The 27,702-nt window shown below is 37.9% G+C and overlaps 2 protein-coding genes across 2 annotated transcripts; both read right to left on the bottom strand.

Annotated features, from left to right (window-relative positions):
* Positions 1-580: 580 nt before the first annotated feature.
* On the bottom strand, positions 581-12,031 carry LOC140172763 (uncharacterized). Its single transcript, XM_072195892.1, has 10 exons — positions 11,488-12,031; positions 8,704-8,979; positions 6,855-7,475; positions 6,082-6,138; positions 5,581-5,649; positions 5,067-5,135; positions 4,401-4,469; positions 3,887-3,955; positions 2,528-2,596; positions 581-688 (listed from the first exon to the last, which is right to left on the bottom strand). Exons 1-10 carry the CDS (start codon positions 11,938-11,940, stop codon positions 581-583), a joined length of 1,860 nt encoding a protein of 619 aa, XP_072051993.1. The 5' UTR covers positions 11,941-12,031.
* A 1,429-nt stretch (positions 12,032-13,460) lies between these two features.
* LOC140136252 (uncharacterized) lies at positions 13,461-26,351 on the bottom strand. The gene is made up of 5 exons (XM_072157976.1): positions 26,252-26,351; positions 25,533-25,649; positions 22,642-22,746; positions 22,112-22,283; positions 13,461-13,525 (listed from the first exon to the last, which is right to left on the bottom strand). Exons 1-5 carry the CDS (start codon positions 26,288-26,290, stop codon positions 13,473-13,475), a joined length of 486 nt encoding a protein of 161 aa, XP_072014077.1. The 5' UTR covers positions 26,291-26,351; the 3' UTR covers positions 13,461-13,472.
* Positions 26,352-27,702: the final 1,351 nt, after the last annotated feature.

Genomic DNA, 27,702 nt, shown 5'->3' with positions numbered 1-27,702 from the left:
AATGCCATTATCATGAATCCATGATTATGGGATTTTGGCAGCAAATTTGAAAAAACATGCGTCCAGAGTCTACATTTTTGCAGACAACCCGATTTCAATTTACAAAAATAGTTGTCTCCAAATATCCCTAGGTCGGGTTTTGAGCCCATGTCCTAATGATAGCCTATACATTATATACTAATAAAACAGTCTTTAAAAACAATTTACAACCTAGAGGTATAAATATGTAGCTTAAGGTATTTTATCTGTTTAGCGGCCAGAGGCTATCAAGGTTGGGCGCTATATTAAGTCTCCCGTTATTATTATTATTATTATTATTATTATTATTATTATTATTATTATTATTATTATTATTATTATTGTTAAGCATGAATATTTGAAGCAAAATAAATCTAACAAATCAGACTTTAAGTCTGATTTGTTAGATTTATTTTGCTTTTGCTTTTATTTTATTTTTGTCTCAAAAGACATTGCTATATTATTGAATGACGAATTGCAAGCTTTTGTCACACACACGTCTCTGAATTGACTTTCTTCATTTTTTTTTGCATTTTGAACCAAAGGTGACAAATTCGGTTTTCTACATGTGTAGAGAAATCTTGAAATTGATTTTACTAACCTGGTCGGGGTTTGAGTGGTCGACACAGTTGTCGCACTCGTCTCCAACCCCGTCGCCATCTGTGTCAGCCTGTAATGAATTTATTTTATTCGGATAACATAATTAAATTAAAAATATCAATAACAAATTCCAAATGATGTTATATATATATGGTAAGAATACAAATAAAACGGTCTTTAAAAACAATTTACCACCCAGAGGTAGATTTAAAACAAATGTCAGTTTTCAACAAAATATTACACATTTCATAATGCATAAAAATGTTGTTAAAACCAGAATCACAAATGAAAGTCGTAGAAAAGCACTAAGGTGAATTAAGATATCGAAGTTGAAATTGGCAAGTATGAATATTCAAAGCAAAATCAATCTAACAAATCAGAGATAAGACATTGCTCTATTATTGAATGACGAATTGTGCGCTATTGTCACACACACACGTCTCTCTTAAAACTAGAGCGATAACCGCAACATAGCTGAACCATGTGGCTTCGGCAGTATAGGCTACATGTATTGTGGTAGGCCTATACCACTGTCACCCGGTGTCTGTAATGGACATAATCTCGAAATGCTACGAAGGTATGACCGCCCGAGTGGTGTTAATTAAAAAGGACTGTTTCATTAATTGCCGTTTTAATATACCTTGATCGTGAGAAGCTGGCATTTTGAAAACTTGACTTTTGACCTCTGTATGACCCCCTTAATGATCTTAAATGAATATTAAAATATTTAAAACATGTTTAAAATGTCATAAGGATCATTGCATTTAAATTCCAGCTCAATCGGAGCATTTTGGAGAACTTGACCTTTGACCCCTTTATGACCCCTTAATGACCTTAAATGAATTTTAAAATGTTTTAAACATGTTTAGAATGTCATAAGGATCATTGCATTTAAATTTAAGCTCAATCGGAGCATTTTCAGCTAAAATGACCTTTTTTGACCCCTGTGACCCCTAGATGACCTCTGACGTTTGGAAATATTTTTATTATATTCTTTACAGTTTTCTCTTTCATATGACACACACCGACATCGCCTGGTTAATAATTATTTGGTGCAGCAGAGACACTAAAATGAATACACGGGATCGATACACGTGAATTGCTATGCACGATTTTGATATCAGACGAATATCTTCGGATACCGGGTTAGAAAATGATGAATATCTCCCGTAAATGATTTCGTCTAGAATGCGCTTTGAAAATTGGCCGTGCGCTTTGAACTCAAAATCTGACCAAAACTCTAATTTTATATTGCGTTGGTCCTGTATGGACTACAGCGTGTAGTACAGCTGCACTCACTACTATACTAGGCAGTATAAACGTCGATGATCATTGACCTCAATGGGGTATACAATCTTATTCACGCACAACCAAGATCAATTACCCGGCTATTGTGAGTAATAATAATAATAATAATAATGACGATTTAATATAGCGCCGGTATCCGCCTTTCGACGCTCAATGGCGCTTGACACAACAAGTTCAAAAGATCTGAGAAAAATATATCAACATGGTGACACAGTTCATAAGAAAAAGAGTAGCCTTAGTCATGTCCCTCGACTAATTATTCGTCTCAAAGAGCTTCAAAGGTCTGAACCAAATGGCCAATCGTGGCTGTGGATTCAATCTACCATGGCGATTTCTGCCATGAAGATATAGGGTTGATGACACTGTGTGACACCACTTGGGGGGTCATACCTTCGTGGCATTTAGAGATATGTCCATTTTAGACCAAATGGTTAGTCAGTTAGTAAGCTAGTAAGTAAGCTAGTAAGTAAGCTAGTAAGTAAGTAACAAGCTAGTAACATTCACTAATATATGCTGATACCATTTCATGGTTCAGCAAAAATTTAACCCAAAGGTAACAAATTCGATTTGTCAGAGAAATCTTGAAATTGATTTTACTAACCTGGTCGGCGTTGGAGTCGTCCACGCAGTTGTCGCACTCGTTTCCAATCCCGTCACCATCTGTGTCAGCCTGTAATGAATTTATTTTATTCGGATAATATAATTAAATTAAAAATATCAATAACAAATTCCAAATGATGTTATATATATGGTAAGAATACAAATAAAACGGTCTTTAAAAACAATTTACCACCCAGAGGTAGATTTAAAACAAATGTCAGTTTTCAACAAAATATTACACATTTCATAATGCATAAAAATTTTGTTAAAACCAGAATCACAAATGAAAGTCGTAGAAAAGCACTAAGGTGAATTAAGATACCGAAGTTGAAATTGGCAAGTATGAATATTCAAAGCAAAATCAATCTAACAAATCAGAGATAAGACATTGCTCTATTATTGAATGACGAATTGTGCGCTATTGTCACACACACACGTCTCTCTTAAAACTAGAGCGATAACCGCAACATAGCTGAACCATGTGGCTTCGGCAGTATAGGCTACATATAATTGTGGTAGGCCTATACCACTATCACCCGGTGTCTGTAATGGACATAATCTCGAAATGCTACAAAGGTATGACCGCCCGAGTGGTGTTAATTAAAAAGGACTGTTTCATTAATTGCCGTTTTAATATACCTTGATCGTGGGAAGCTGGCATTTTGAAAACTTGACTTTTGACCTCTGTATGACCCCCTTAATGACCTTAAATGAATTTTAAAATATTTAAAACATGTTAAGAATGTCATAAGGATCATTGCATTTAAATTTCAGCTCAATTGAAGCACTGACCTTTGACCCCTTTATTGCCCCTTAATGACCTTAAATGAATTTTAAAATATTTTCAACATGTTTAGAATGTCATAAGGATCATTGCATTTAAATTTCAGCTCAATTGAAGCATTTTGAAAAACTTGACATTTGACCCCTTTATGACCCCTTAATGACCTTAAATAAATTTTAAAATTTTTTAAACATGTTTAGAATGTCATAAGGATCATTGCATTTAAATTTAAGCTCAATCGGAGCATTTTCAGCTAAAATGACATTTTTTGACCCCTGTGACCCCTAGATGACCTCTGACGTTTGGAAATATTTTTATTATATTCTTTACAGTTTTCTCTTTCATATGACACCACTTGGGGGTCATACCTTCGTGGCATTTAGAGATATGCCCATTTTAGACCAAATGGTTAGTCAGTCAGTAAGCTAGTAAGTAAGTTAGTAAGTAAGGTAGTAAGTAAGCAAGCTAGTAACATTCACTAATATAGGCTGATACCATTTCATGGTTCAGCAAAAATTTAACCCAAAGGTAACAAATTCGATTTGTCAAAGAAATCTTGAAATTGATTTTACTAACCTGGTCGGCGTTGGAGTCGTCCACGCAGTTGTCGCACTCGTTTCCAATCCCGTCACCATCTGTGTCAGCCTGTAATGAATTTATTTTATTCGGATAAGATAATTAAATTAAAAATATCAATAACAAATTCCAAATGATGTTATAAATATGGTAAGAATACAAATAAAACGGTCTTTAAAAACAATTTACCACCCAGAGGTAGATTCAAAACAAACGACAGTTTTCAACAAAATATTACACATTTCATAATGCATAAAAATGTTGTTAAAACCAGAATCACAAAATGAAGTCGTAGAAAAGCACTAAGGTGAATTAAGATACCGAAGTTGAAATTGGCAAGTATGAATATTCAAAGCAAAATCAATCTAACAAATCAGAGATAAGACATTGCTCTATTATTGAATGACGAATTGTGCGCTATTGTCACACACACACGTCTCTCTTTAAAAAAAAATTGAACCCAAAGATAACAAATTCGATTTGTCAGAGAAATCTTGAAATTGATTTTACTAACCTGGTCGGCGTTGGAGTCGTCCACGCAGTTGTCGCACTCGTTTCCAATCCCGTCACCATCTGTGTCAGCCTGCAATTAATGAATTTTATTCGGATAAGATAATTAGATTAAAAATTATAAATAACAAATTATTACAATTTATGTTATACATTATGGTAAGAATACAAATAAAACAGTCTTTCAAAAAATTATAACCCTGAGGTAGATTAAAACAAATGACAGTTTTAACAATTAATATTACACATTTCATGATGTAAAAAACGACATTTTGTTTAAACCAGAATCACCTATGAAAATCGTAGAAAGCGAGTTTTTGTTTCTAATGAGGTTCATTAAAAGACACAAGTTGAAATTGACAAGCATGAGTATTCAAAGCTAAATAAATCAAACAATTCAGAGATAAGACATGGCTATATTAATTGAATGACGAATTAATTGTGCGCTGTTGTCAAACACACGTCTTTTTTTTCCTTTCCTTTTTTAAATTTTGACCCAAAGGTAACAAATTCGGTTTTCAATATTGTAGCTCATTGTGTAGAGAAATCTTGAAATTGAAGATTGACGAATTGTGCGCTGTTGTCACACACACGTCTCTCTTTAAAAAAAATTAACCCAAAGATAACAAATTCGATTTGTCAGAGAAATCTTGAAATTGATTTTACTAACCTGGTCGGTGTTGGAGTCGTCCACGCAGTTGTCACACACGTCTCCAATACCGTCACCATCTGTGTCAGCCTGTAATTAATTTATTTTATTCGGATAAGATAATTGAATAAAAAATATAGCTAACAAATTGCAAGGAATGTTATACATATAGAATACAAATAAAACGGTGTTTATAAACAATTTATAACCCAGAGGTAGATTAAAACCAATGACAGTTATAACAATTAATGTTACACATTTTCATGATGTAAAAAACGATATTTTGTTAAAACCAGGATCAATGAAAGTCGTAGAAAAGTAGAAATTGGCAAGTATGAATATTCAAAGCAAAATAAATCTAACAAATCAGAGATAAGACATTGCTATAATATTGAATGACGAATTGTGTGCTGTTGTCATACACACGTCTCTGAACTTACTTTCTTAATTTTTTGTATTGTGAACCAAAGGTGACACATTTGGTTTTCCACTTGTCATGCATGTGTATAGAAATCTTGAAATTGATTTTACTAACCTGATCGGCGTTGGAGTCGTCGACGCAGTTGTCACACATGTTTCCAACCCCGTCATCATCTGTATCACCCTGTAATTAATTTATTTTATTCGGATAAGATAATTGAATAAAACTAACAAATTGCAAGGATGTTATACATATAGAATACAAATAAAACGGTGTTTATAAACAATTTATAACCCAGAGGTAGATTAAACCAATGACAGTTATAACAAATAATGTTACACATTTTCATGATGTAAAAAACGACATTTTGTAAAACCCAGGATCAATGAAAGTCGTAGAAAAGCAACTTAAGGTTCATTAAATGACAAAAGTTGAAATTGACATGCATGAATATTCAAAGCAAAATTGCTCTATTATTGAATGACGGATTGTGCGCTGTTGTCATACACACGTCTCGTCTCTGGACTTACTTGCTTCATTTTTGCATTTTCAACCAAAGGTGACAAATTCGGGTTTCCACATGTGTAGAGAAATCTTGAAATTGAGTTTACTAACCTGGTTGGGGTCGCAGTTGTCACACACGTCTCCAATACCATCGTTATCTGCGTCAGCATGTAATCAATTTATTTTATGCGGATACAATAATTAAATTACCAGTGATGTATCGTTCGAGTCCGGATTCGGACTCGAGTCCATTTTTCGTTGGACTCGGACTTGGCTCGGACTCGGATACAAAAAGATTCGGCTCAGCTCGGACTCGAACGCAAAAGGACTCGGACTCGAAGCCGAGTCCGGTCCGGGTCCAGTCCAATTAAATCCATGTAAAATGTGAAATGATATCTAAAAATCTCAAATTTGTTGACTTTACTTATTTGGCCATTTTCTAAATTAATTGGGGCTGTCAAATACATGTTACAGCGCTGTGAGTCCTCTAAGATCTGGAGAAAGGCGCTTTATAAATCCAAAATTTATTATTAAATTTATTTATAAATCTGTGATCTGTCATATATCCTACATATCCACCAAATTATTTAGATTTAGATGGGGTGGACTTTGGCAGGGTGGGTGTGTATAGGGAGAGCGGTGTGTGGTGTGGTGTAGTGAGTGACCTTTGACCAATGACCTTTTTTTCTACAATTTTATCATCAAAATGCCATAAGATTATGCGGAAACTTCTTTTTTTTCCAGCAAATTTGTATTGTAAATTTTCAAATTAAAAACCACACACAACTCTGAACTTACTTTCTTCATTTTTTGCATTTTGAACCAAAGGTGACAAATTCGGTTTTCCACATGTGTAGAGAAATCTTTAAATTGAATTTACTAACCTGATTGGGGTTATCGTGGTCGTCGCAGTTGTCACACACGTCTCCAAAAACGTCGGTATCTGAGTTAACCTGGTCAGTGTTGGCGATGTTGACGCAGTTATCACACGCGTCTCCAAAAACGTCACTATCTGAGTTAACCTGGTCAGCGTTGGCGACGTTGATGCAGTTGTCACACGCGTCTCCAAACACGTCGCTATCTGAGTTAACCTGGTCAGTGTTGGCGATGTTGATGCAGTTGTCACACGCGTCTCCAAAAACGTCGCTATCTGAGTTAACCTGGTCAGCGTTGGCGATGTAGACGCAGTTGTCACACGCATCTCCAAAAACGTCGCTATCTGAGTTAACCTGGTCAGCGTTGGCGACGTTGATGCAGTTGTCACACGCGTCTCCAAAAACGTCGCTATCTGTGTTAACCTGGTCAGCGTTGTCGAAGTTGATGCAGTTGTCACACGCGTCTCCAAAAACATCGCTATCTGTGTTAATCTGGTCAGCATTGGCGACATAGACGCAGTTGTCACACACGTCTCCAATACCGTCGCCATCTGCGTCGGCCTGATCAGCGTTAACGTCATCGACGCAGTTGTCACACACGTCTCCAATCCCGTCGCCATCTGCATCAGCCTGTAATTATTTTATTTTATTCGGATAAATTCATAACCCCAATTCGGTCATGTCAAATGTGGTGTCTGGGATAATGAAGCTTTTGCCCAAGTTTGATATAAAATTGGATTGATTAAGACCTATTTATTGCTCGAGTTATGGGTTTTAAAATATTGGACGAGATGTAGTTTAATCCATTATATTAACTCATAGCGAGACCAATTTTGGATCCAATATTTTGACACACTTGTATTCATTAAAAGATAATAATTGAATACAAGTGTGTGAAAATATTAGATCCAAAACATAATGATTGGATGCTTTACGCCCAAAATGTGTTGGTCTCGCAATGAGTTTTAAAATAATTATTGGACTCGACTACGCCTCGTCCAATAATTTAAAACTCATAGCTCGACCAATAGATATAGGCTAAATCTCTCCAATTTTATATCAAACTTGGCCAAAAGCTCCACTACCCCAGACTTTACATTGACATGACTCATTTAGGGTCAAACGTCAAGTATGAATAAGTTCGGCTAAAAATCTTCTACAGATTATATATGGTACAGAAATAATACTTGGATATCGGCTATAGCCTGGATCTATGGGGTCTTAACAGGTTTGAGATTTAGGGTCAAAAGTCATGGGTCTTTACATATATTGGGTCAAAGGTCATGAAGATGTATTTCTGGTAGATACCTTCAAAAAATGCTTCTTTTTCTACGTACATGGTGTACAGATGTACCGACACATAATCATTGTCATAGGTGATGTCTATGGAATTCTTACAGATTTGGAGTTCAATGTCAATGTTTTAGTTCAATGTACTAAAAATCACCTTAAAGTTCAGTACCTGTGTTATCAAGTGATCATCAAAATAATGCGAAAAGGCTCAAGCGTTAGGTGCCGATGATGGGAATATAATCCGATTTGGCTTAAACATGGAGGAGGTATCAGTTTTGGAGTCAAAACCTACTGTTTATTCAATTTTAATGAATTCAAACTATGATGGAGGACATTTCACAAGAGATGGGTTGCAATGATACTTGGTGCATGTATTCTTCAAGAAAAGACAACTTTGTCCATGGTCACTTCAAGGTCATTTCAAAATTATTAGAGGTCATTTCAAAGTCATTGCTAGACGTCGTGGTCTTTTTAAACCGCAGCATATCTAGCTTATTTTTTGTTTTAAACCAAATCTGACAACTCTGTTTTCCCTACGTGTAGCGAAAGCTTGTTGGCTACTAACCTGATCATTGTTAGCATCGTTGACGCAATTGTCACACACGTCTCCTTCCCCGTCACCATCTGCGTCAGCCTGATTGGCGTTGGCGTCGTTGACGCAACTGTCACACGCGTCTCCTTCCCCGTCATTATCTGCGTCAGCCTGATTGGCGTTGGCGTTGTTGATGCAATTGTCACACACGTCTCCAACCCCGTCGCCGTCTGCGTCGGCCTGATCGGCGTTGACGTCGTTAACGCAGTTATCACACACGTCTCCTTTGCTGTCGCCATCTGCGTCGACCTGTAGTAATTAATTTTATTCGTATAATGAGCATTACATCTCTTCAACAGTCTGTGACGGGACGAAAATACGACATTGACAGAATCCCGTCAATAGGTCATGTTGAGGACGCCAAACAAAGGTCAATAGTTCAAGACAGAAAAAGGACATGTGATCAGTGATGCCAGGTGATGCCAACGCCGCGATCAAGGAGCCAAATTGGGCTACTCTTTACTGATACAACTGACGGCACCCGTTAGTGCGGTAAAATTTGGTCAGAAGAAGCATGTTAAAAAAAAGGACTACATACCTTTAAAAAGAAAACATATGAAATAGTATGGAAATGATGTTTTACTTTCCAGATTTTGAGAACAAAAAATATGTAAAGGAACGGCAAAGATGACACTTGCATACACGAATTTATTAAGGTATTTCCTCGTTCTTTCAATTATCAAGTGCTCAGAGGTCGCACTTGTCGTTGTAATTTGATTCCTTGACAATGTAATGCTAGAGAGTGCCATCGCCCCGATATCTTCATGGCAGAAATCGCCACGATAGTAGATCGAAACCACTTGTTCTTCAATAGCCACGCATTTTGTTCCGACCTGTTTAATAGTTTTGAGACGCATAATAGGCCGAGGGACATCCGACTAAGGCTATTGACAATAGCCCGGTGACTGACCTCTGTAGATCTCAGTGAGCCTGGAACCATAGACTGTATGCTGGAACGTCATCTGCATTAGACTGCCTCCACCAGTGGTCCACATTGCGCTTGTAACGTGATATGTTTCGTTACCCCGATTGTTTACGAATGAGGGCAGCTGTCATTTTTTCTGTTCTGCACATATAAAATCTGAATTTTTGTCAGTTTTTTTTTATTTCAAAACACACGGTTGTTTGTCAATGCGCTCATTAACGACTATCATGTACTTTCAACACATATATTAAAGTACAAGCCTTAAAATCGGCTTCTTTTGAAAGCAAAAATTACGGGAGATATTCATCATTTTCTAACCCGGCAGGCAAAGATTTATCATCTGAATATCAAATCGTATATCTTAATTACGACTACGAGCTGCGTAAATTACATGAATCAAGATTATCACATTTGAAAACAAAGGTTGCTTGATTGCTGTCTACTGCCACTTTTGATACAAAACGGTGATTAAAATGTGTTCATTTTCAACAAAATCGTGCATGTTTTCAATTTTTCGTGCAAGCTAACAGATTCATTATAGAAAATAAAGGTAAAATTTTGGTCTTATCGTGTACAGCTCCTTTTCCTCTAGGAGCCGTTTTTTCATTTTTTTTTAATTTCCGTCCAAAAACAAAAATATACACCAGTATTGCCTAATTTAGGCTGAAACTGTCAAATTTCAACCATTTTTATCGTATATTTCTAAAAGATGGTCAAAATAAAAAAAAATATGAAAAAGGGATCTTAGATTTTCATACCTAGTTTTTGAAAATCAATAAGAAAAATTTTTACTGACAAAATAATTAGTTACGGTGTACGTAAATTTGTGGGTCAAAATCACGCTTTTTGATGATTTTCTCCAAAAGTAAGCATTTGTACATAAATCTGATGTCATCGTTGGATTTGTCAGGTCATTTCCATTCTAAATATGTATACTTTTATACACTTTATATCAACAATTTAGAAGTTTTTCATAATTCCATGGTTGTGCGGAAACAAGTGAAATAGTGAAATAAAATCCATAAAATGGAGCAATTAGAGTTAACAAATCTGGAAGTAAATACATTTCAAAAAAGCTCAATTTCGCGAAAGAAACAATGCCTAGAGTACACATCCACGTTAATGTATCGAAAAAATGTTCTCTAACTGCGAATAATACTCAAAGAAACACGGCTGCACATTGATATCCCAGATAGGCAACGTCAATAATAGGCGGCGTCAATGTCAGGTAGTGACGTATTCTCGTTGTTGACCTGACTGTTAAATCAATCTGGAAATGTTCTCTTTGGCCAACACGTGAACAAGGATCGAGATTTACAATAAACTGCACCCTTATTTGTGTAACCTGAAGTTTTATTTCTTAGTTAGAGCTACACCTGAAGTAACACGCAATGAGTGTGTGATAATTTTGACCACGCCAAACTGCATGACAAAACCAGAACATGTTGGTCAATATCAATTCTACGATATTTAACAGATTTGAGAGCTGATATTGCATGCACAGCACACTCAACTTTGAAATGAGTTAGGCCTACATGTTTGAATTTTTCACGGTTTCTTCACGAAAAGACGATTTGAGAGCTGATATTGCATGCACAGCGCACTCAACTTTGAAATGAGTTACATGTTTGAATTGTGCATGTTTTCACGAAAAGACAATTTTGTCTAAGGTCGCTTCAATGTCATTTCAAGGTTATCAGAGGTCATTTCAAGGTCATGGCTAGACTGCGTGGTCTTTTTAGACCGCAGCAAATCTAGTTTATTTTTTGTTTTGAACCAAAGCTGACAATTCCGTTTTCCCCACGTGTAGCGAAAGTTTGTTGGTTACTGACCTGATAATTGTTAGCGTCGTTGACGCAATTGTCACACACGTCTCCTTGCCCGTCACCCTCTGCGTCAGCCTGATCGGCGTTGGCGTCGTTGACGCAATTGTCACACACGTCTCCAACACCGTCGCCATCTCTGTCGGCCTGATCGACGTTGGCGTCGTTGATGCAATTGTCGCACACGTCTCCAATACCGTCACCATCTGCGTCGGCCTGATCGGCGTTGGCGTCGTTAACGCAATTGTCACACATGTCTCCATCACTGTCGCCATCTGCGTCGGCCTGATCGGCATTGGCGGCGAAGACGCAATTGTCACACACTTCTCCAACTCCGTCGCTGTCTGCGTCGGCCTGATCGGTGTTGACGTCGTTAATGCAATTGTCACACACGTCTCCATCACTGTCGCCATCTGCGTCAGCCTGATCGGCGTTGGCGTCGTTAACGCAATTGTCACACATGTTTCCATCACCGTCGCCATCAGTATCCTCCTGGCCACGATTCGGTATAAACGGACAGTTATCTAATATATCGTCAACTGTATCTCCATCGGTATCTTTAAATGAAAATGCATCACGCTTTTAGTTTTTGCTTAGCTCGGTTTCTCGAAGTGAAGATACCCAATTACCGCATATGTTGGAATTATATTGTTTACAAATATTATCTTTCTTTCTTTCTTTTTCTTTCTTTCTTTCTTTCTTTCTTTCTTTCTTTCTTTCTTTCTTTCTTTCTTTCTTTCTTTCTTTCTTTCTTTTTCTTTCTTTCTTTCTTTCTTTCTTTCTTTCTTTCTTTCTTTCTTTCTTTCTTTCTTTCCTTCTTTCTTTCTTTCTTTCTTTCTTTCGATCAAGCAAAGACATTTTTTACATCTTTGGTTTTCTTCCACAAATTTTAGATTTTTGAACCAGTCACCAGTATATTGCGTGAGAGAATATGCTCACAAAAAGCACCGTGATACTTACAAATATCTCCATGTTTTATAAACCGAAGGGGGATTGCGGAAATTTATAAGGAACCATTATTTATACTGCACATTTTAACACCTCATTTGTTACTCTGCGATATTGTTGAAAAAGTTACACATCTATTTCAATGGTTAATTAAAGCAATAATGTGTGATTTGCATAAAGAATTGATTCCTATTTAAATGTTTATTTTCACTGATCACAGTATCCCCTTTTAATTTCGAGCCAAACAAATGAGCTATAACGAAGAAAATTGCGATTTCATTCCAGCGCATACAATGCGTGTATTCGCTCACCGATCGTATTACATGTAATACTCATACTGCACGGAGCATCGCACTCGTCGTGTGTACACATAAGCTGACATCCACGGGACATGTTAGCAAGCACTTGATCGGTGAACTCTGAATAAAACCGGGTCTCCCATGTATAATACGCCTATTAGTGGTGTACCAGGTCACATACTGAGGTCAAAGTTAATTTGAGGTCAACTTTAAGCTCTATTATGTAGGCCTATTGGCCTAGTAAGTTTGTATAAATAGCTATAAATTTCTAAATGTAAATGTGCTGTTCACTTTAGGCTGTCAGGCCTCGTGAGCATTCCGTGTATTCATGTGTTGTTATTTTTTATGATGTCAAAAAATGCTAAATAAAGTTTATCTTCTCTTCCTGTGTACAAGTGAAATAAAATGAATTTATTAAGAATCCGGCCTTATTCTATGTCTTTTGTATATAGAGCACATCCTTTGTAACATGCCGCGACATGCAAAAAGTGAACCGGTTTAACATACAAAAAGGGACCCCTTTGTTAATGTTATTTATAATTTGGAACGTGTTTTGTCAACGGGGGAGCAGGGTTGTGGGGTCGTGGGTCATAACCACCTGGCTACGGGCTTGCTCATAACATTTCAGTCTCTCCTGAAAACTTTTATAATATGCACATTGTTAAAAAACAACGCACAATGTGAAAGATGAATTAAGCGATCGACTTATAGCAATTTACATGTGTGAAAAAGATTTTTGAGGAAATATCAATAATAGACCTTACCCATGTTACCTGGTACAGTATCTTCTGCTGGTTCTCCTGTTAAAAGATAATAAAAAGGTGAAAGAATATTTTATGACAATTGTTTCAGTAAATGTGAATGTCAAGATTGGATAAATTTTATAAATAAAAATATATTGTGCTGCCAAAAGACATAATCGCGCCATAGAACTTTGTAGAGGAGTGGAAACTGGACAGTTGTTTTCAATTGGCAGCCAGATGATCCCAGGATTCTAGGTGGCGAATGATTTCATTTGATTTTGATTCGATTTATTGATAATCCAGGCATCAACAACACACACTATATCACAGCAAAACTTTTTTTAAATCAAACCAGAAAACAGCCAACCCGACTCCAGGCGGATCCCCCAAAGCGAACCAAATCACCGTGAGCCAATCACCATGATCACAGCTGCCCACGCCATTCGGCAAGTGATTCTAGAATGCGTTTAGAACCAACTTGATTAATGCTAATTATTGCACTGATCACTCTAGTCCTGTGACCATAGGTTTTCCAAATAAATATTTTTTGTGTCAAACCTGTAATGTCAGATATAGGTAACGGAATAAATGAACTATTAACTATACATCTATTTTAACGATTTTTTTACTTTAATACTTCACATTATTGATTTAGTATAAAAGGTAGAGTATTTATTTAAATTTTGTATACGCCATTTTTTGTTAATTTAGTGAAAATGAAGATTGAAAAAGACGGCGAAATTTTATGTAAAATTTACACATAACCCCTCAAAAGATTACCGTTTCGTTGTCATGGTAATCTTATCTTTTAATTTTTAAATTTAGGGGTTCTATGCGGATTTGTGGTGCAAACTGGCACAATCCAAAAAAATCTGTCAGCTTCAAAATGAAGTTCGGATGCAGTTCGTAATGCAACTTCCGGTACTTGCGGGAATAACAAACACTTGTACTGCGCAATATAAATAAACATAGCATGTAGAACACGCAATTTAACAACAATTGAGTGCTATAATACACATTCATGTTTTTTAAAAGCAGATACAATGAAAATATGATACGTTTTCTGTCTTTTCTTGTCATGATATTGCTAATTTTATACCCGATATGTATATCTTAAAATTCATGATGGCTACCAATAAGTTAGTGGATAAGCGCGCTGGACTAGTTTATTGTATCCACGATACCGGTTAGTTGCGGCGTGGGTTCGAGGCCCACCACTGCCGAACTAATTTTTTTTTTTTAATTCATAGCACGGAAATGGGACTGTGCGAATGTATGCACCTATTGCTGGTGTTCCAGGTCACATACTAGGTCAAAGCCCGGAGGTCAAATTTAATTTAAGGTCAATTTGTGAAATAGACTGAAAATGAACAAGAATTATTCAAATCCATAATTTGCAACCAAACTTGATAATAGCTTCAATAATGTGGTGTTCACCGCACTACCCATATCTTTGGACGACCTGCGCCGCCGTCCCTATTAAGGGTATACGAGGTATTGTTGGTGTTTTACAAAACTTAAACTAAAAGTTCATTCTACAAATCATATACTTTGAAAACTTGCTTAATTTATTGTCAATAAACACAGGACCTTCAAAAGTATATCTGTGATATTTGAATTCTTCTACACGTTCGCTATGAATTGAGCAATGCAATTTTTGCTAAAACTCACTATCATTTGCAAGATGCTGTGAACTACCTTTTTCTCCCGGGGGGCCACTCAAATATAATGATGTAAGCATGCGTGACCAAAAAACGCGTGAAAAGGGTTGCTTTTTCTTGGTTGAGCACGTTACGCGCGTGACGCGTTAAGGGGGAAAAAAACGGTGATTTTCATGAAAAGGGGTAGTTTTAAAATCGTTTGTAACGCATTTAGGGTACCATTTTAATCCGCTTTTCAAATCTGCTGAAACTACGATTCCGAAAAAAGTTTATTCCAGTGCCGGAATTCCCCGTTCGTAGAAATGTTTACAGCATACTCCAAACCTAGAGTGTCACTCTATTATGCAAATATATTTCATGACGTATTACATGTGATTTAACCATGGCCTTGTACTTCTATGTAAAATACCATGATACTGTTCAGAAAAAAAAAACGTGCATATTAATTAATGACGTCATATGAATTATGATGGGTATATAGTTCAGTGGACAGATGAGGAGACGAAAATATCATGTATTTCAAAAAGATTTTCAAGACTTTTATAGATTCCTCACATTATTTACTACACCTGCTGGTAGATTTTTGAGTTTCCCCTTCTCTGGATTAATTCACTTTAGGAAATTATATTTGCGGTAGAAAGCATGAAAAGGGGACACGATACTTTAGGTGCCGAATTCGGAACCAAATACGAATACGAATACTGCTTAACGTTGCCTCTGGAATGGATAAATTACGCTGTATATTGGTATTTTATATTCTCACAAACTTACTTTACGAGAATCCAATCAGATTCATGTAACAATCTGCGAATCTGAAGGCCTCATGGTACACTCTGAATCGTGTCATTATTTATATGTAGGCCTAGACCTAAATAAGTGATACCGGAGGGGGGTAGGGCAGGCCTTAGTATTAAGTATAGGGAGGGGTAGACTTTTTAGTGTTCAATGACAAGAACTGACAAGTTTATAGTAGGCCTACAAAAAATTGTTCAAGTTGTCAAAATCCATCAAAACTTGTAAAGTGGGTCAAATTTAGACAAAAACTTGTTTAGGGGTCAAAATTAGACAAAAACTTGTTTAGGGGGTCAAAATGAGACAAAAACTTGTTTAGGGGGTCAAATTTTTGGGGGAAAGCGCGCTAAAAACTTGCTTAGGGGGTAATTTTGCTCACAGAGGAAAACTTGTTTAGGGGGTGTTCGAAAAAAATTTGGTCACGCATGCGTACACTCTCATATTTTAGTGCCCCCCCCCCCCGGGCTTTTTTCTGCTGCTTTGACCAACAATACATCGATTACCTCTATTGGCCTAGTAAGTTTGTATAATTTTATTCTATAGACGAATCTAAATTCACGCATTCCTACACCTGACTAGCAGCCTTTAGTTGGGTAGCCGTCGGCTACAATGCACTCAAAATGTGAAATTATTCGGCCTTGGCGGAAATTTTAAACTGCATTCCATCACCCGTTTTACACCTTTCGCGAAAACACAGGTAGACAAAAGAATAACACAATACAGTTCCCTTCGACAAAACACGCAGCATGGTCTATTCGTTGTTGAAGTGACATATTAATAATCGGATTAACTATACGCGGTATCTATGCATTGACGTACTTGCGAACAAAAGGACTATATGTATGAATAGATGCGACGGGATTACCTGCGGAATTATCTCCATTATATATATTATTAGCTATTATTCTATTAACCCTCCTCGTCCTTGCATCTTCTCTACATGTAGGTGTTAGGCGGATTTTATTTGCACAATTGGACGCTCAAAACATCAGGTTGGTGCTAGCGGCTACCCAAAGATGTCCGACCAAATCCTGACCATGACTTGGCTACTTGGATTCGTCTATAGCTTTCTAAATGTACGACGTAAATGTGCTGTTCACTTTAGGCTGCCGGGCCTCGTGAGCATCCCGTGTATTCTTGTGTTGTTATAGTTTATGATGTCAAAAAATGCGAAATAAAGTTTATCTTTTCTTCCTGTTTACAAGTGAAATAAACGATCGACTTATATCAATTTACATGGGTGAAAAAGATTATTGAGGGAATATCAATAATAGACCTTACCCATGTTACCTGGTAGAGTATCTTCTTCTGGTTCTCCTGTTAAAAGATAAATAAAAAGGTGCAAGAATATTTTATGACAATTTTATCAGTAATGTGGATGTCAAGATTGGATAAATGTTATAAATAAAATATACATTGAGCCCGGACATTGAGCTGCCAAAATACAAATATCGTGACATAGAACTTTGTTGATGAGTGGAACTGGACAGTTGTTTTGGGTTGTTTTCAAGCCAGATGGTTCCAAGATTCTAGGTGGCGAATGATTTCATTTGATTTTGATTCGATTTCTTGATAATCCAGGCAACAACACACAATCAAAATATATCACAACACAATTTTTTTAAACCAGACCCACTCCCCCAAAAAAAACCCGGAAAATAGCCAACTCCCGGTGGATCCCACAAAGCAAGACAAATCACTGTGAGCTGTATCCAATAGTTTAGTCAGGACTCTATTGGACCAGAGTCTGCAGCTGGAAGAACTCGGAAACATAATGTCACGTGGCGAGTGACACCGTGACACCACGACGGTGGATAGCTTCGGAAGTGAGTATTAAAGGCTGTCCTTTGCTTAATGTGCCGGCATCACTCCTGGAATTCTAAGGAAAAGTCGGGTAGCTGTCTCAGAGTAGCCTATTGGTCGTTTAAAGAACATCGCGTATAGCTTCAGAGGTTCCGGCTACGTATGGTTGACGACAGTAAAGCATTAGGCCTATGTTCTTCATTCGTGCCGGTCCTGGCAGGTGGGGATGTGAAGTCAAGAACAAACTTAGAAGCGTACTTGTTTAGCTTCAAAGCTTTTCGGATGTGACTCTTTTCGTGTAGTTTATCCTCAATGAACCCATGTTCGACGGAACATTGTCAGCTCTATGGAGTGATCTCAGCACTGAACATGCTGAACGTTTGGCTGATTTAGTGATTTTGGATGCGCGAGTCAGAGTTAAGATACTGGTCAGTGTGAGTTTTGTTCCTGTATACTGTAGTATCAAGGTCAGATTTTCTCTTAACGAGAATGTCAAGGAAAGCAAGCTGGTTATTGGTCGTCTCCTTACAAGTTACAATGCGGGTCAGAAAGAAAAGCAAAGTGATCGCGTTCGATAGCATAGAATGTGTTGTCAATATAGCTTTTTCAAATCCCAGGTCGGGTTTAGGGACGGTCAGAAGAGCATCCTGCTCAAAAGACTCCATGAAAAGGTCGGTAATTAGTGAGGAAATGGCCGATCCGATCGTCAGGCTGAGGCAATCAGGTATAGGCCAGAATCCTTTTCAAACTTAAAGTAAGTATTGTTTAAACAAAACTCCAACATACGTCTATAATGCATGTCAGATAATGTGGCGTGATGCCTTTCAGTCGGTCTATGGTTATGACAATGGATTCATTCCCAAGGATGGATATGAATAAGGATTCTATATAGCATCTCTGTGTTTATGAGGTCAAGACAAAACTAGCGAACTCACGCGAGTCCGTAACATGATGTAGTCTTGCCAATCGGTACCTGTAAAAGAGAGTTGTCAGGAAGCATATCACTTACTCCACCTCTATTCCAGGGGGGCTTTTTGGATTTCGCAGCTCCGAAAGACCCCCTAAATATAACCAAAATAGATCTCGAAAAGGCCCTTGATTTGGATAACTTCAGCACTAAAAGACCATTTCTGTTTTTCAGGCGATTTTCAACCAGAAAGACCCTTCATTTTGACTGTTCGCAGCTTTAAAAGACACCCTTTTACCGCTACACCATCAGCTCCCAAAAACCCAACACCTCAAAATTCCAAGGGAACATAGCCACCAAACATTTATGGTGTGTCCCCTGGCCCTCTCTATCCTATACCCGATCCTACCCGCACACAAATGTCTCAAAACGCCTTGATCTTACCCCTATAGTACCAAATCATCCTTAACCAGTTATGTAGCTAGTGGAAGGGCTAGGGGTTGTTGGTTCCCCCTCCCAGCCCACCAGGGGTAGTTGTAAATCTGGTAATGGATCGAAATGGGTCAAAATGGATTGAAACTGGTCCAAATTTATAGTAATGAATGCAAATGATTGAGAATGAGTCGAAATGAATCAGTCGAAAATAATGAATCAGTTTGACCATACACTCTATGTGGTCCTCTGGATTATGTAACACTGTAACAAAAGTCTGGACTGTGCCTCAAAGCCAGAAAGCCTTGACCAGCTGCAGGACCTGCTGATACACAGCAGGTTCGTTTTGCATACCTGCATATTTTTAGAATTTCTTAGTGGCGAGTATAAGCTACTTTATTTGAAGTGCATGTGATGTTGGCGAGAACTTTGTGGTGGTGGAGTACATGGAGAGGGGTGGATGCTGATCCCCACAAATCATCACAACTAGATTTTATTAGCTTTTTATATCGCGCAACAAATTGTGATAAAGCAGGAGACACAAAGACTCTATATCCATTCCAAAAATAAACAAAGTTCACAAGTTACCCACAATTAGATGAAAACAATTTAATAAAAAGCCTAGGCCGGCTGAAAAGCTGCCCCTTTTCCCCTGACGCTTCCTCCCCCTGTTGGCTATGCCACTGTTGATCTGGTCAAAACATTGAGTGCATGAAATTAATCCGTGCACGGACATGGCAGGTAAGGAGGCATTCATGAAGCTGAACATAAGGGTGGCACTGTTAAGGTGCCTGTAGCTCAAAAATTTGTTTAAAGAAACTAAATTTTGTCAAATTCACCAAGTTTGCTGGCAATCCAACAATCTATACTCGGATGACCTTGATATGACCTTGACAATTTTCGGCACCCGATGGTAGTCGCATCCACCAAGTTTGATGGCAATCCAGCAAACTATCTATTGATGGGAACATGCACCTTTAAACATTAACTCCCAACATTAACTCCCACAGCTTCCTGACAACTCTCTAATTCATAACTCCAAACTTTTCTGTCTTTTCTGTCATTTCTGTTTTCTGTCTTTTACAGCTACCGTCTTGCCCAAGGAGGTTAGATATAGAAAGGAGAAGAAATAGATTACGTAACCTTGTGCCGATTTGAAATCTGACAAGCTATTCATCGAAAGGTACCTTTTGTTTGGGACAAAGGGCTTCCGCCATTAAATCGGTAAGCTGACCCGACAGTGTATTAACGCTTTACCTAGCAGGCTACTGTCAATAAGTGATCAAATGCAAGTCGCGTGAAAGCGCTTAATGGAACGAAAAGTACCTATTGTTATACATAAACCCAAGGGTGTGATTGAGTAGCCGTAAGCACAAAAGGCACACATTAGCCGCTAATGCATAGTTCGTTGTCACCCCACTGACATTAGGTGCTTCATTTAAATAAATTGAATGCGCCTGCTGAATGATTACACAGGAAGGCTGCCATGTCTATAGTACAATAATGGTATTAAATAGCTACGTCCCGGGAGCTACGTATGCATGTAACATATAATAAGTATACCGGTATAGGCCTATATAAAAGTTGTTTTACAAATTGAGATTTTATTTTATTTTATTTTAAGAAGGAGAATGTCATAATCAGTGGCGTACTGAAGGCGGGCAGCTCTTCTGTGAGAGGTCTTGGGAGGGGATGAGGTTGGAGTATGGGGATAGAGGAAGAGAGAAAGAGGAGGAAATAAAGAGAAATAAATAAATAGACGTAAATAAATAGAAAGGTAAGGAAAATGATAGGAATGAGAGGGGACAAAACGTAACTTAAGAGGGGATGGAGAAGGGAAGGGAGATAGATAAGAAGAGGGAGTGATACTTTAGCAAGTACAGAGAAAGGAAAAGAAATGAATGACAAATAAATGTAGGCCTTATAATAATTATTATAGAAACTAAACACAGCCCCCCCCACACACACACACACATAGGCCTAACACTAACAGCACTATAGGCAGCCATTCGATGATGCCAATGCCTTTATGCGTTACGTACTTAAAACGCCCAGTCAGATGTATTTTACACCTGCCAAGCACAAGTCACCCAATTTCGAAAATTGGACGTTGAATGTACACTCTCATGAATATTGATTGGCAACATTTTCCAATATGTCAGCGCTCAAATCGGACACAATAGAACAATAGACCATTCAGTGCGTTGGTCTTGCCAATCAAAGGTTAGTATGTGGTCAACTCCTTAGGCCTAGCTATAATATAAGTAGGCGAGCCAATGGCTGAAATAATGGGTATCAGACTTGTGAAATTTCGGAAAACCATAGAACCTAGGCGCTTGAATACTTAAGGGTAAAAAAACTCCAGTAATCTTGACAATCATGACAATTATATGATTGTCTTGTCATGATCGCGGATCTTCGCGTGTTCCAGATTAGCGTGTGAGAGGAGCTGAGGAGCTGCTTGACTTAATTTATAAGAGTATTGTCCTTTGGTCAGAATCACAGTAGAACGTCCCTGTCAGCAGGAAGATTCTGAATAGATTCAGCTTTCTTCAAGCCTTGCAAAACATAAGGCTGCTATGACATCATAATGTGATGGCGCCATGCAAATTTGGGAATTCTGGCTATGTACAAAAGTATAGGCAAAATTTATTTTTGGCTAAGTCAAACTAACAAGTAAAGAGTCAGTAGCTCTTGGAATAATTTCTCAGGAGGAAATGAAAATCATCGATTTTACTGTAGAAATCAATGGTGGGCCTCACCAACCACCCCCCTCTCCTCTATGGTCATCTTTGATGGCCGGCCCTACCCCCGGGTAAGGTGCTGGGATAAACATTTTATCATTAAAATGAGCGCAAAGGATGGATCTACGATTAGTTTAGGTCATTTGGGCGTAAATAATGCGTGCGTTTTTTTTTTGTTTTTTTAGACGAATGAAAAAGCTTAGAGGGGTGGTACACGCCGCCCCCACCCGCTTCGTAGTTCTAGGGTTAATATAATAAATCAAATTAATAATAAAAAGAATAAAAAATGTTACATCTATCTTACTTTGAAGAGTAAGGCTTAAAGTAATCCCGATCGTAGACAGCAATACCATTACGACTGCCATAGAAACTGCGAAACACACGACCTTACGGCGGCTTGTACGTGTACGTGGCCTCCGGTCATTGTAGATGCTCGGCAGTGGTACTCGATTGACGCCATCTCCCAGCCAACAATTCTAAAAAGGAATAAAAAAAAATGAGACCCCAAAATAATCTTAGCTCATGGCAATAGATCAAAAAGAAGAGACATGGTGGAGCCTGGAGCAGGCCCCATGCAGGCGGGCATACATGACCTGGGGCAGATGTAAATTCAAGGCCTCATTTTTAGTTTTTATCAAGAAGTGTCTTTAAAAATGACAACGCCATGAATGAAGTTCATGTTTCATAAATAAACAGCTTTCGGCTGAACCACTAGCAGGCTATGTTAACACATTTATGACAATGACAAAGGTATCAAAATCTGAATTTTGATGATTTTTACGATCGTCCGGATGAGCAAATCACTAAATGGGCCTTTAAGTAGCTTATACGTACCTGAGAGTACACAACCACGCGGCGGCTTTCACGTGTTGGTGGCCTCCGGGAATTGCAGATGCTCGTCATTGGTATTCGATTGACGCCATCTCCCAGCCAACAATTCTAAAAGAAATCAATAATAAAAAAAAACGAACCCCAAAATAATTTTAGCTCAGAGTCAAATTGCAATAAATACTCGTAAAAAAGAAGAGACGCGGTGGAGCCGGGAGCGGGCTTCATACAGGGCCCGAGGCCGATGGCAATTCTAAGGCCCCATTTTTACGGTTTTAAAAAATTAATGATTTCCCACCCAACATAGTGGTCTCCCAAAAAGGTACCCGTGCTAATGGTTTGGCCATATTTTGTAGGTAGTTGTTGACTACCTTGGCTCTGTGGGAGGCGAGCATTGTCAATTTTGAGGATTGCATTAGGTCCCAGATTGTGAAGATATGGGATATCAATTTGGCACATTTGGTACCCCACTACCTTCGCAAGACGTGTACTCAGTCGTGAAAAAGCTTATTGTTTCAAATGTGGTGTCATTCTAAAGGGGAATAAAGTAGATATTTATTGATATGCAACACGATATGAACACGTCACCTGACATGTCACAAATAATCTGAGATATAGATGCTTGAAAAAAATTCCAAACTTTTGTTGAGGAGTTTATGTTAGTAGGGTCATATTTGGACCTCCAGTGACCATCATTTCTGAACAGCAATTTTTTGATGGATTCTTGTACTTTGGGGTATTTTAAACAAAATAAGCTCCTATGTCCCTCGCCAAAGTGTGGGCATTAGCTGGGAGAGGCCAAAATCCAAAATGGCCGCCGGCGGCCATGTTGAAAAAGTGAATTTTCGGTATCTTCTGAATGCTTTGGTCGTTTGAAGTCATTAAGGTGTCATTTTCGACTAATTTTGTGGTGAGAAATCCATTAAAGGCATTATTTTACCCATTTTTGGCCATCTTCGTCATCAAATCCAAGATGGCCGCCTTTGGCTGTACTAGAAATACATTAAATTATACAGTACATTGAGAAACAACTCATAAAATGTATTACAAGTGCACTTAATTCATCGTTTGTATTATAAATTGAACACCGATTCAATGTTTGTAACATTTATTCACAAATGAGATCGTCTGCTACTGAAAACAATCCAAAATGGCCGCCCATAGCAACCAAAATCCTCATAGCAACGTATTAAAATAACAAAAAAATCAACGTTTTTTTTGACATATATGTGCATTTATTATACCTATTCTTAGTAAATCAAGGTTGACTGATTGTAAGAAAGTGAAAGAATGGTCATAGGGGTTGAGGTAAACAAAAGTTCAAAATGGCTGCCCTTAGCAACCAAAAACATCACAGTAATGCAGTAAAACTACTATAAAATAAGTGATTTTTGACCTTAATGTGTATGTAATTAGTCTTATCCTAGCAAATCGAGGCCTATTAATTAAATGAAGATACCAGTTTGATCAAAGGAGGTCAAACAAGTCCAAAATGTTCAAAATGGCCGACCAAAGGAGACCATAGCAACCACATTTTACCTAGCAACGCAATAAAATGTCTATAAATCATGCACTTTTTGACCTGGTTGAGTATTCAATGTTTCTTTTTCTAAGTAAATCATATCCTATTGATGGAATGAAGATAACAATTTGGTCAAAGGTGGTCAAACTACTGAAAAAATATCCAAAATGTTCGAAATGGCCGACCAAAGGAGACCATAGCAACCACATTTTACCTAGCAACGCAATAAAATGTCTATAAATCATGCACTTTTTGACCTTTTTTTTTCTTTAACCTCAAAGAGGTGAGGCAAATTGCCTTTATTTCTTTGTTATTATCTCTTTTCATCTTATTATCATACAATATTTTTGATTTGGGATTTCATATTCAATACATCATGTTATCATTTTACAGGCCTATACATATTGGCCTATATGTATTATTATCATACAATATTTTTTGATTGGGATTTCATGTTCAATATATTATGTTATCATTTTACAGGCCTCTACACTTATTTTATAGTAGTTTTACTGCATTACTGTGATGTTTTTGGTTGATAAGGGCAGCCATTTTGAACTTTTTGTTTACCTCAACCCCTATGACCATTCTTTAACTTTCTTACAATCAGTCAACCTTGATTTACTAAGAATATGTATAATAAATGCACATTATATGTCAAAAAACATTGATTTTTTGTTATTTTAATGCGTTGCTATGAGGATTTTGGCTGCTATGGGCGGCCATTTTGGATTGTTTTCAGTAGCAGACGATCTCATTTGTGAATCAATGTTACAAACATTGAATCGGTGTTCAATTTATAATACAAACGATGAATTAAGTGCACTTGTAATACATTTTTATGAGTTGTTTCTCAATGTACTGTATAATTTAATGTATTTCTAGTACAGCCAAAGGCGGCCATCTTGGATTTGATGACGAAGATAAAATAATGCCTTTAATGGATTTATCACCACCAAATTAGTCGAAAATGACACCTTAATGACTTCAAACGACCAAAGCGTTCAGAAGATACCGAAAATTCACTTTTTCAAAATGGCCGCCGGAGGCCATTTTGCATTTTGGCCTCTCCCAGCTAATGCCCACACTTTGGTGAGGGACATAGGAGCTTATTTTGTTTAAAATATCCCAAAGTACAAGAATCCATCAAAAAATTGCTGTTCAGAAATGATGGTCACTGGAGGTCCAAATATGACCCTACTATGTATAGGATATTGGCCAAGGATTAGACCATTCGTGCCAGTACTTTTCAGAGAAAAGAGAAAGGCATTTACGAATGGCGTGTTATTGTAATCATCGCTCCATTCGTGGAAAATAATGGAGCGATAAAACAATAGCGCGACGTCATAGGTGGGTATTAAATAATTATACGTACCTGAGAGTGAACAACCATACGGCGGCTTGTGCATCTACGTGGCCTCCGGTCATTGCAGATGCTCGTCAGTGGTACTCGATTTACGCCATCTCTCTCCGCGTCTCGCAGCCACCAATTCTAAAAGAAGTCAATAAAGAAATAAAACGAACCTCCAAAATCATTTTAGATCATAGTGAAATTGCAATAGATAAAAAGAACAGGCACGGTGAAGCCGGGGGCATGCCCCATACAGGGCCCGAGGCATATGAAACTTAGGGCTTGGTCTTAACAAAACCGTTGTCCCCCACCCATAATACAATTAGCACGGCGTATGGATAATCAAACCCTATGAAATATGTAAGGGTATAATCTCAGCTACAACGTGGTATTAGCTATATTTTATTACGCTAGTTCTTTCAGATTTTTCAGTCTGCCGAATCCGGATTTTGCGCATGCATTATTTCAATTGCAGAACAAGGGATCAATGCTTTACATAATAGAGGGCAGCATATCAGTTTTTAACGGAGATCAGATGATAACAAAGTAATCAAAAGAGGGCGGCATACAGGTTAGCTAACGATGCATCGCACCACGTACGGTCGACGATGATTAAAACATTGATATACTGCCCTCTATAGATAAAGCATTGATCCCTTGTTCTCTAATTAAAACACAATGCATGTGTAAAATGAATTTACCAAATTCATAACGATATACGTGTAGCTTATGACTATACGTACCTGAGAGCATTCTTGCCGAGAGTTCCCAAACAGATCCATTTTACACAAAATAAAGTATACACCTTCGCTATCTCCAAACTTCGATAAAGTGATCAAACGTGCTTCCTGCAATGATCCGAGACAATATCAAACGTCAATTTAAAATCTTGTTAAAATGGCTAAGTGCAAGATGATTTGAAAGGATTAAATTCATCAATACACACACATTAGGGTAGGCGCAATATTATGATTGTAAGCCTCAGAGTGGGGGGGGGGGGGGGGTCCTGGCAAGCTTGGGGGAATTTTTTCGATAATACAAACAGGAAAACGTTCAAATATGCACATGGACACTCAGTCCCGGGCGCTTAATTTCTTTCTGCAACCATAATGGGCCGCAATATATCACTAACCGCATAGTTTGAGGCAAGGTTCATTATTGTCAGGGTTAGGGTCTTAGGGTTAGGGTCTTATGGTTATGGTTAGGGTTAGGGTTAGGGGTTAAGAGTTAGGGGTTAGGGTTAGGGCTAGGGTTTGGGTTAGGGTTAGGGTTAGGGTTAGGGGTTAGGGTTAGGGTTAGGGTTAGGGTTAGGGTAAGGGTTAGGGTTAGGGTTAGGGTTTAGGGTTAGGGTAAGGGTTAGGGGTTAGGGTTAGGGTTAGGGGTTAGGGGTTAGGGTTAGGGTTAGTGGTTAGGGTTAGGTTATGGTTATGGTTAGTGTTAGGGTTTAGCGTTAGAGTTAGTGTTAGTGTTAGGGTAAGGGTTAGGGTTAGGGATTAGGTTAGAGTTAGGGTTAGGGTTAAGATTATATTCGTATTTATTAGTACTAATACACTAGTAATAGTATATTGTGTGTATGCACTTTATTCCGTAATCAATAAGTATCATAAACAAACACCTTTCTGGCACAACGAATCATAGCACAGTCGTGTAGGCATTAGACTATGGGTACATAGATTGTGGTTTCGAACCCCAGGTAAACCGTTGTAGAATTTTAATTCTATTGATTTCATTTTATTTTATTAAGGGATCTGGAATGAGCGTTTTGAGCGTTTCGACAGTATTTTTTAGGGGACATGAGAGCACCTCAGACGTATCGAATTGCATTCTGAATACGAAGCATGTATATCTGATATCAAATAATTTTCATTTTTGAAAATCACGATATAATACAAATTCAACCCCCCCAACAACAACAACAACAAAACCCACTTCGCCCACGAGTGAGACGAAAAACAATCGGTCACTGAGTGAGACGGAAAAAATCGCCTCACTAATGAGTAAACAAACATTTCCCCCACCCAACTCTGTATAAAGGTATACATTAAAAAAATTTAAAATCGCCGACTTCGGCAGGTAAAAACAAATCCCCATTCGGTGGCAAAAAAAAAGAAGATCCGCCTGACCCAAACTCCCACCTCCCTATGAATCGAATAGTGCTGGTTTCAACCCCCGGAGGTCACTCTCACACAAAAGT

Source organism: Amphiura filiformis, chromosome 16 (assembly GCF_039555335.1).
Source record: "Amphiura filiformis chromosome 16, Afil_fr2py, whole genome shotgun sequence".
Classification (NCBI taxonomy): Eukaryota; Metazoa; Echinodermata; class Ophiuroidea; order Amphilepidida; family Amphiuridae; genus Amphiura; species Amphiura filiformis.
The sequence above is the reverse complement of the archived record's forward strand: the minus strand, read 5'-3'. Positions and strand labels throughout refer to the sequence as shown.

Excerpts from the sequence above, each read along its gene's own strand:
- LOC140136252 (XM_072157976.1), bottom strand. The coding sequence starts at position 26,290 with ATGGATCTGTTTGGGAACTCTCGGCAAGAATGCTCTCAG. Across the intron at positions 22,284-22,641 it reads GCGTGGTTGTGTACTCTCAG|AATTGTTGGCTGGGAGATGG; the intron begins GTACGTATAAGC and ends ATTCCTTTTTAG. Across the intron at positions 13,526-22,111 it reads TTTAAGCCTTACTCTTCAAA|GAGAACCAGCAGAAGATACT; the intron begins GTAAGATAGATG and ends ATCTTTTAACAG.
- LOC140172763 (XM_072195892.1), bottom strand. The coding sequence starts at position 11,940 with ATGTGTGACAATTGCGTTAACGACGCCAACGCCGATCAGGCTGACGCA. Across the intron at positions 5,650-6,081 it reads ACAACTGCGACCCCAACCAG|GGTGATACAGATGATGACGG; the intron begins GTTAGTAAACTC and ends AATTAATTACAG. Across the intron at positions 3,956-4,400 it reads ACGACTCCAACGCCGACCAG|GCTGACACAGATGGTGACGG; the intron begins GTTAGTAAAATC and ends AATTCATTACAG.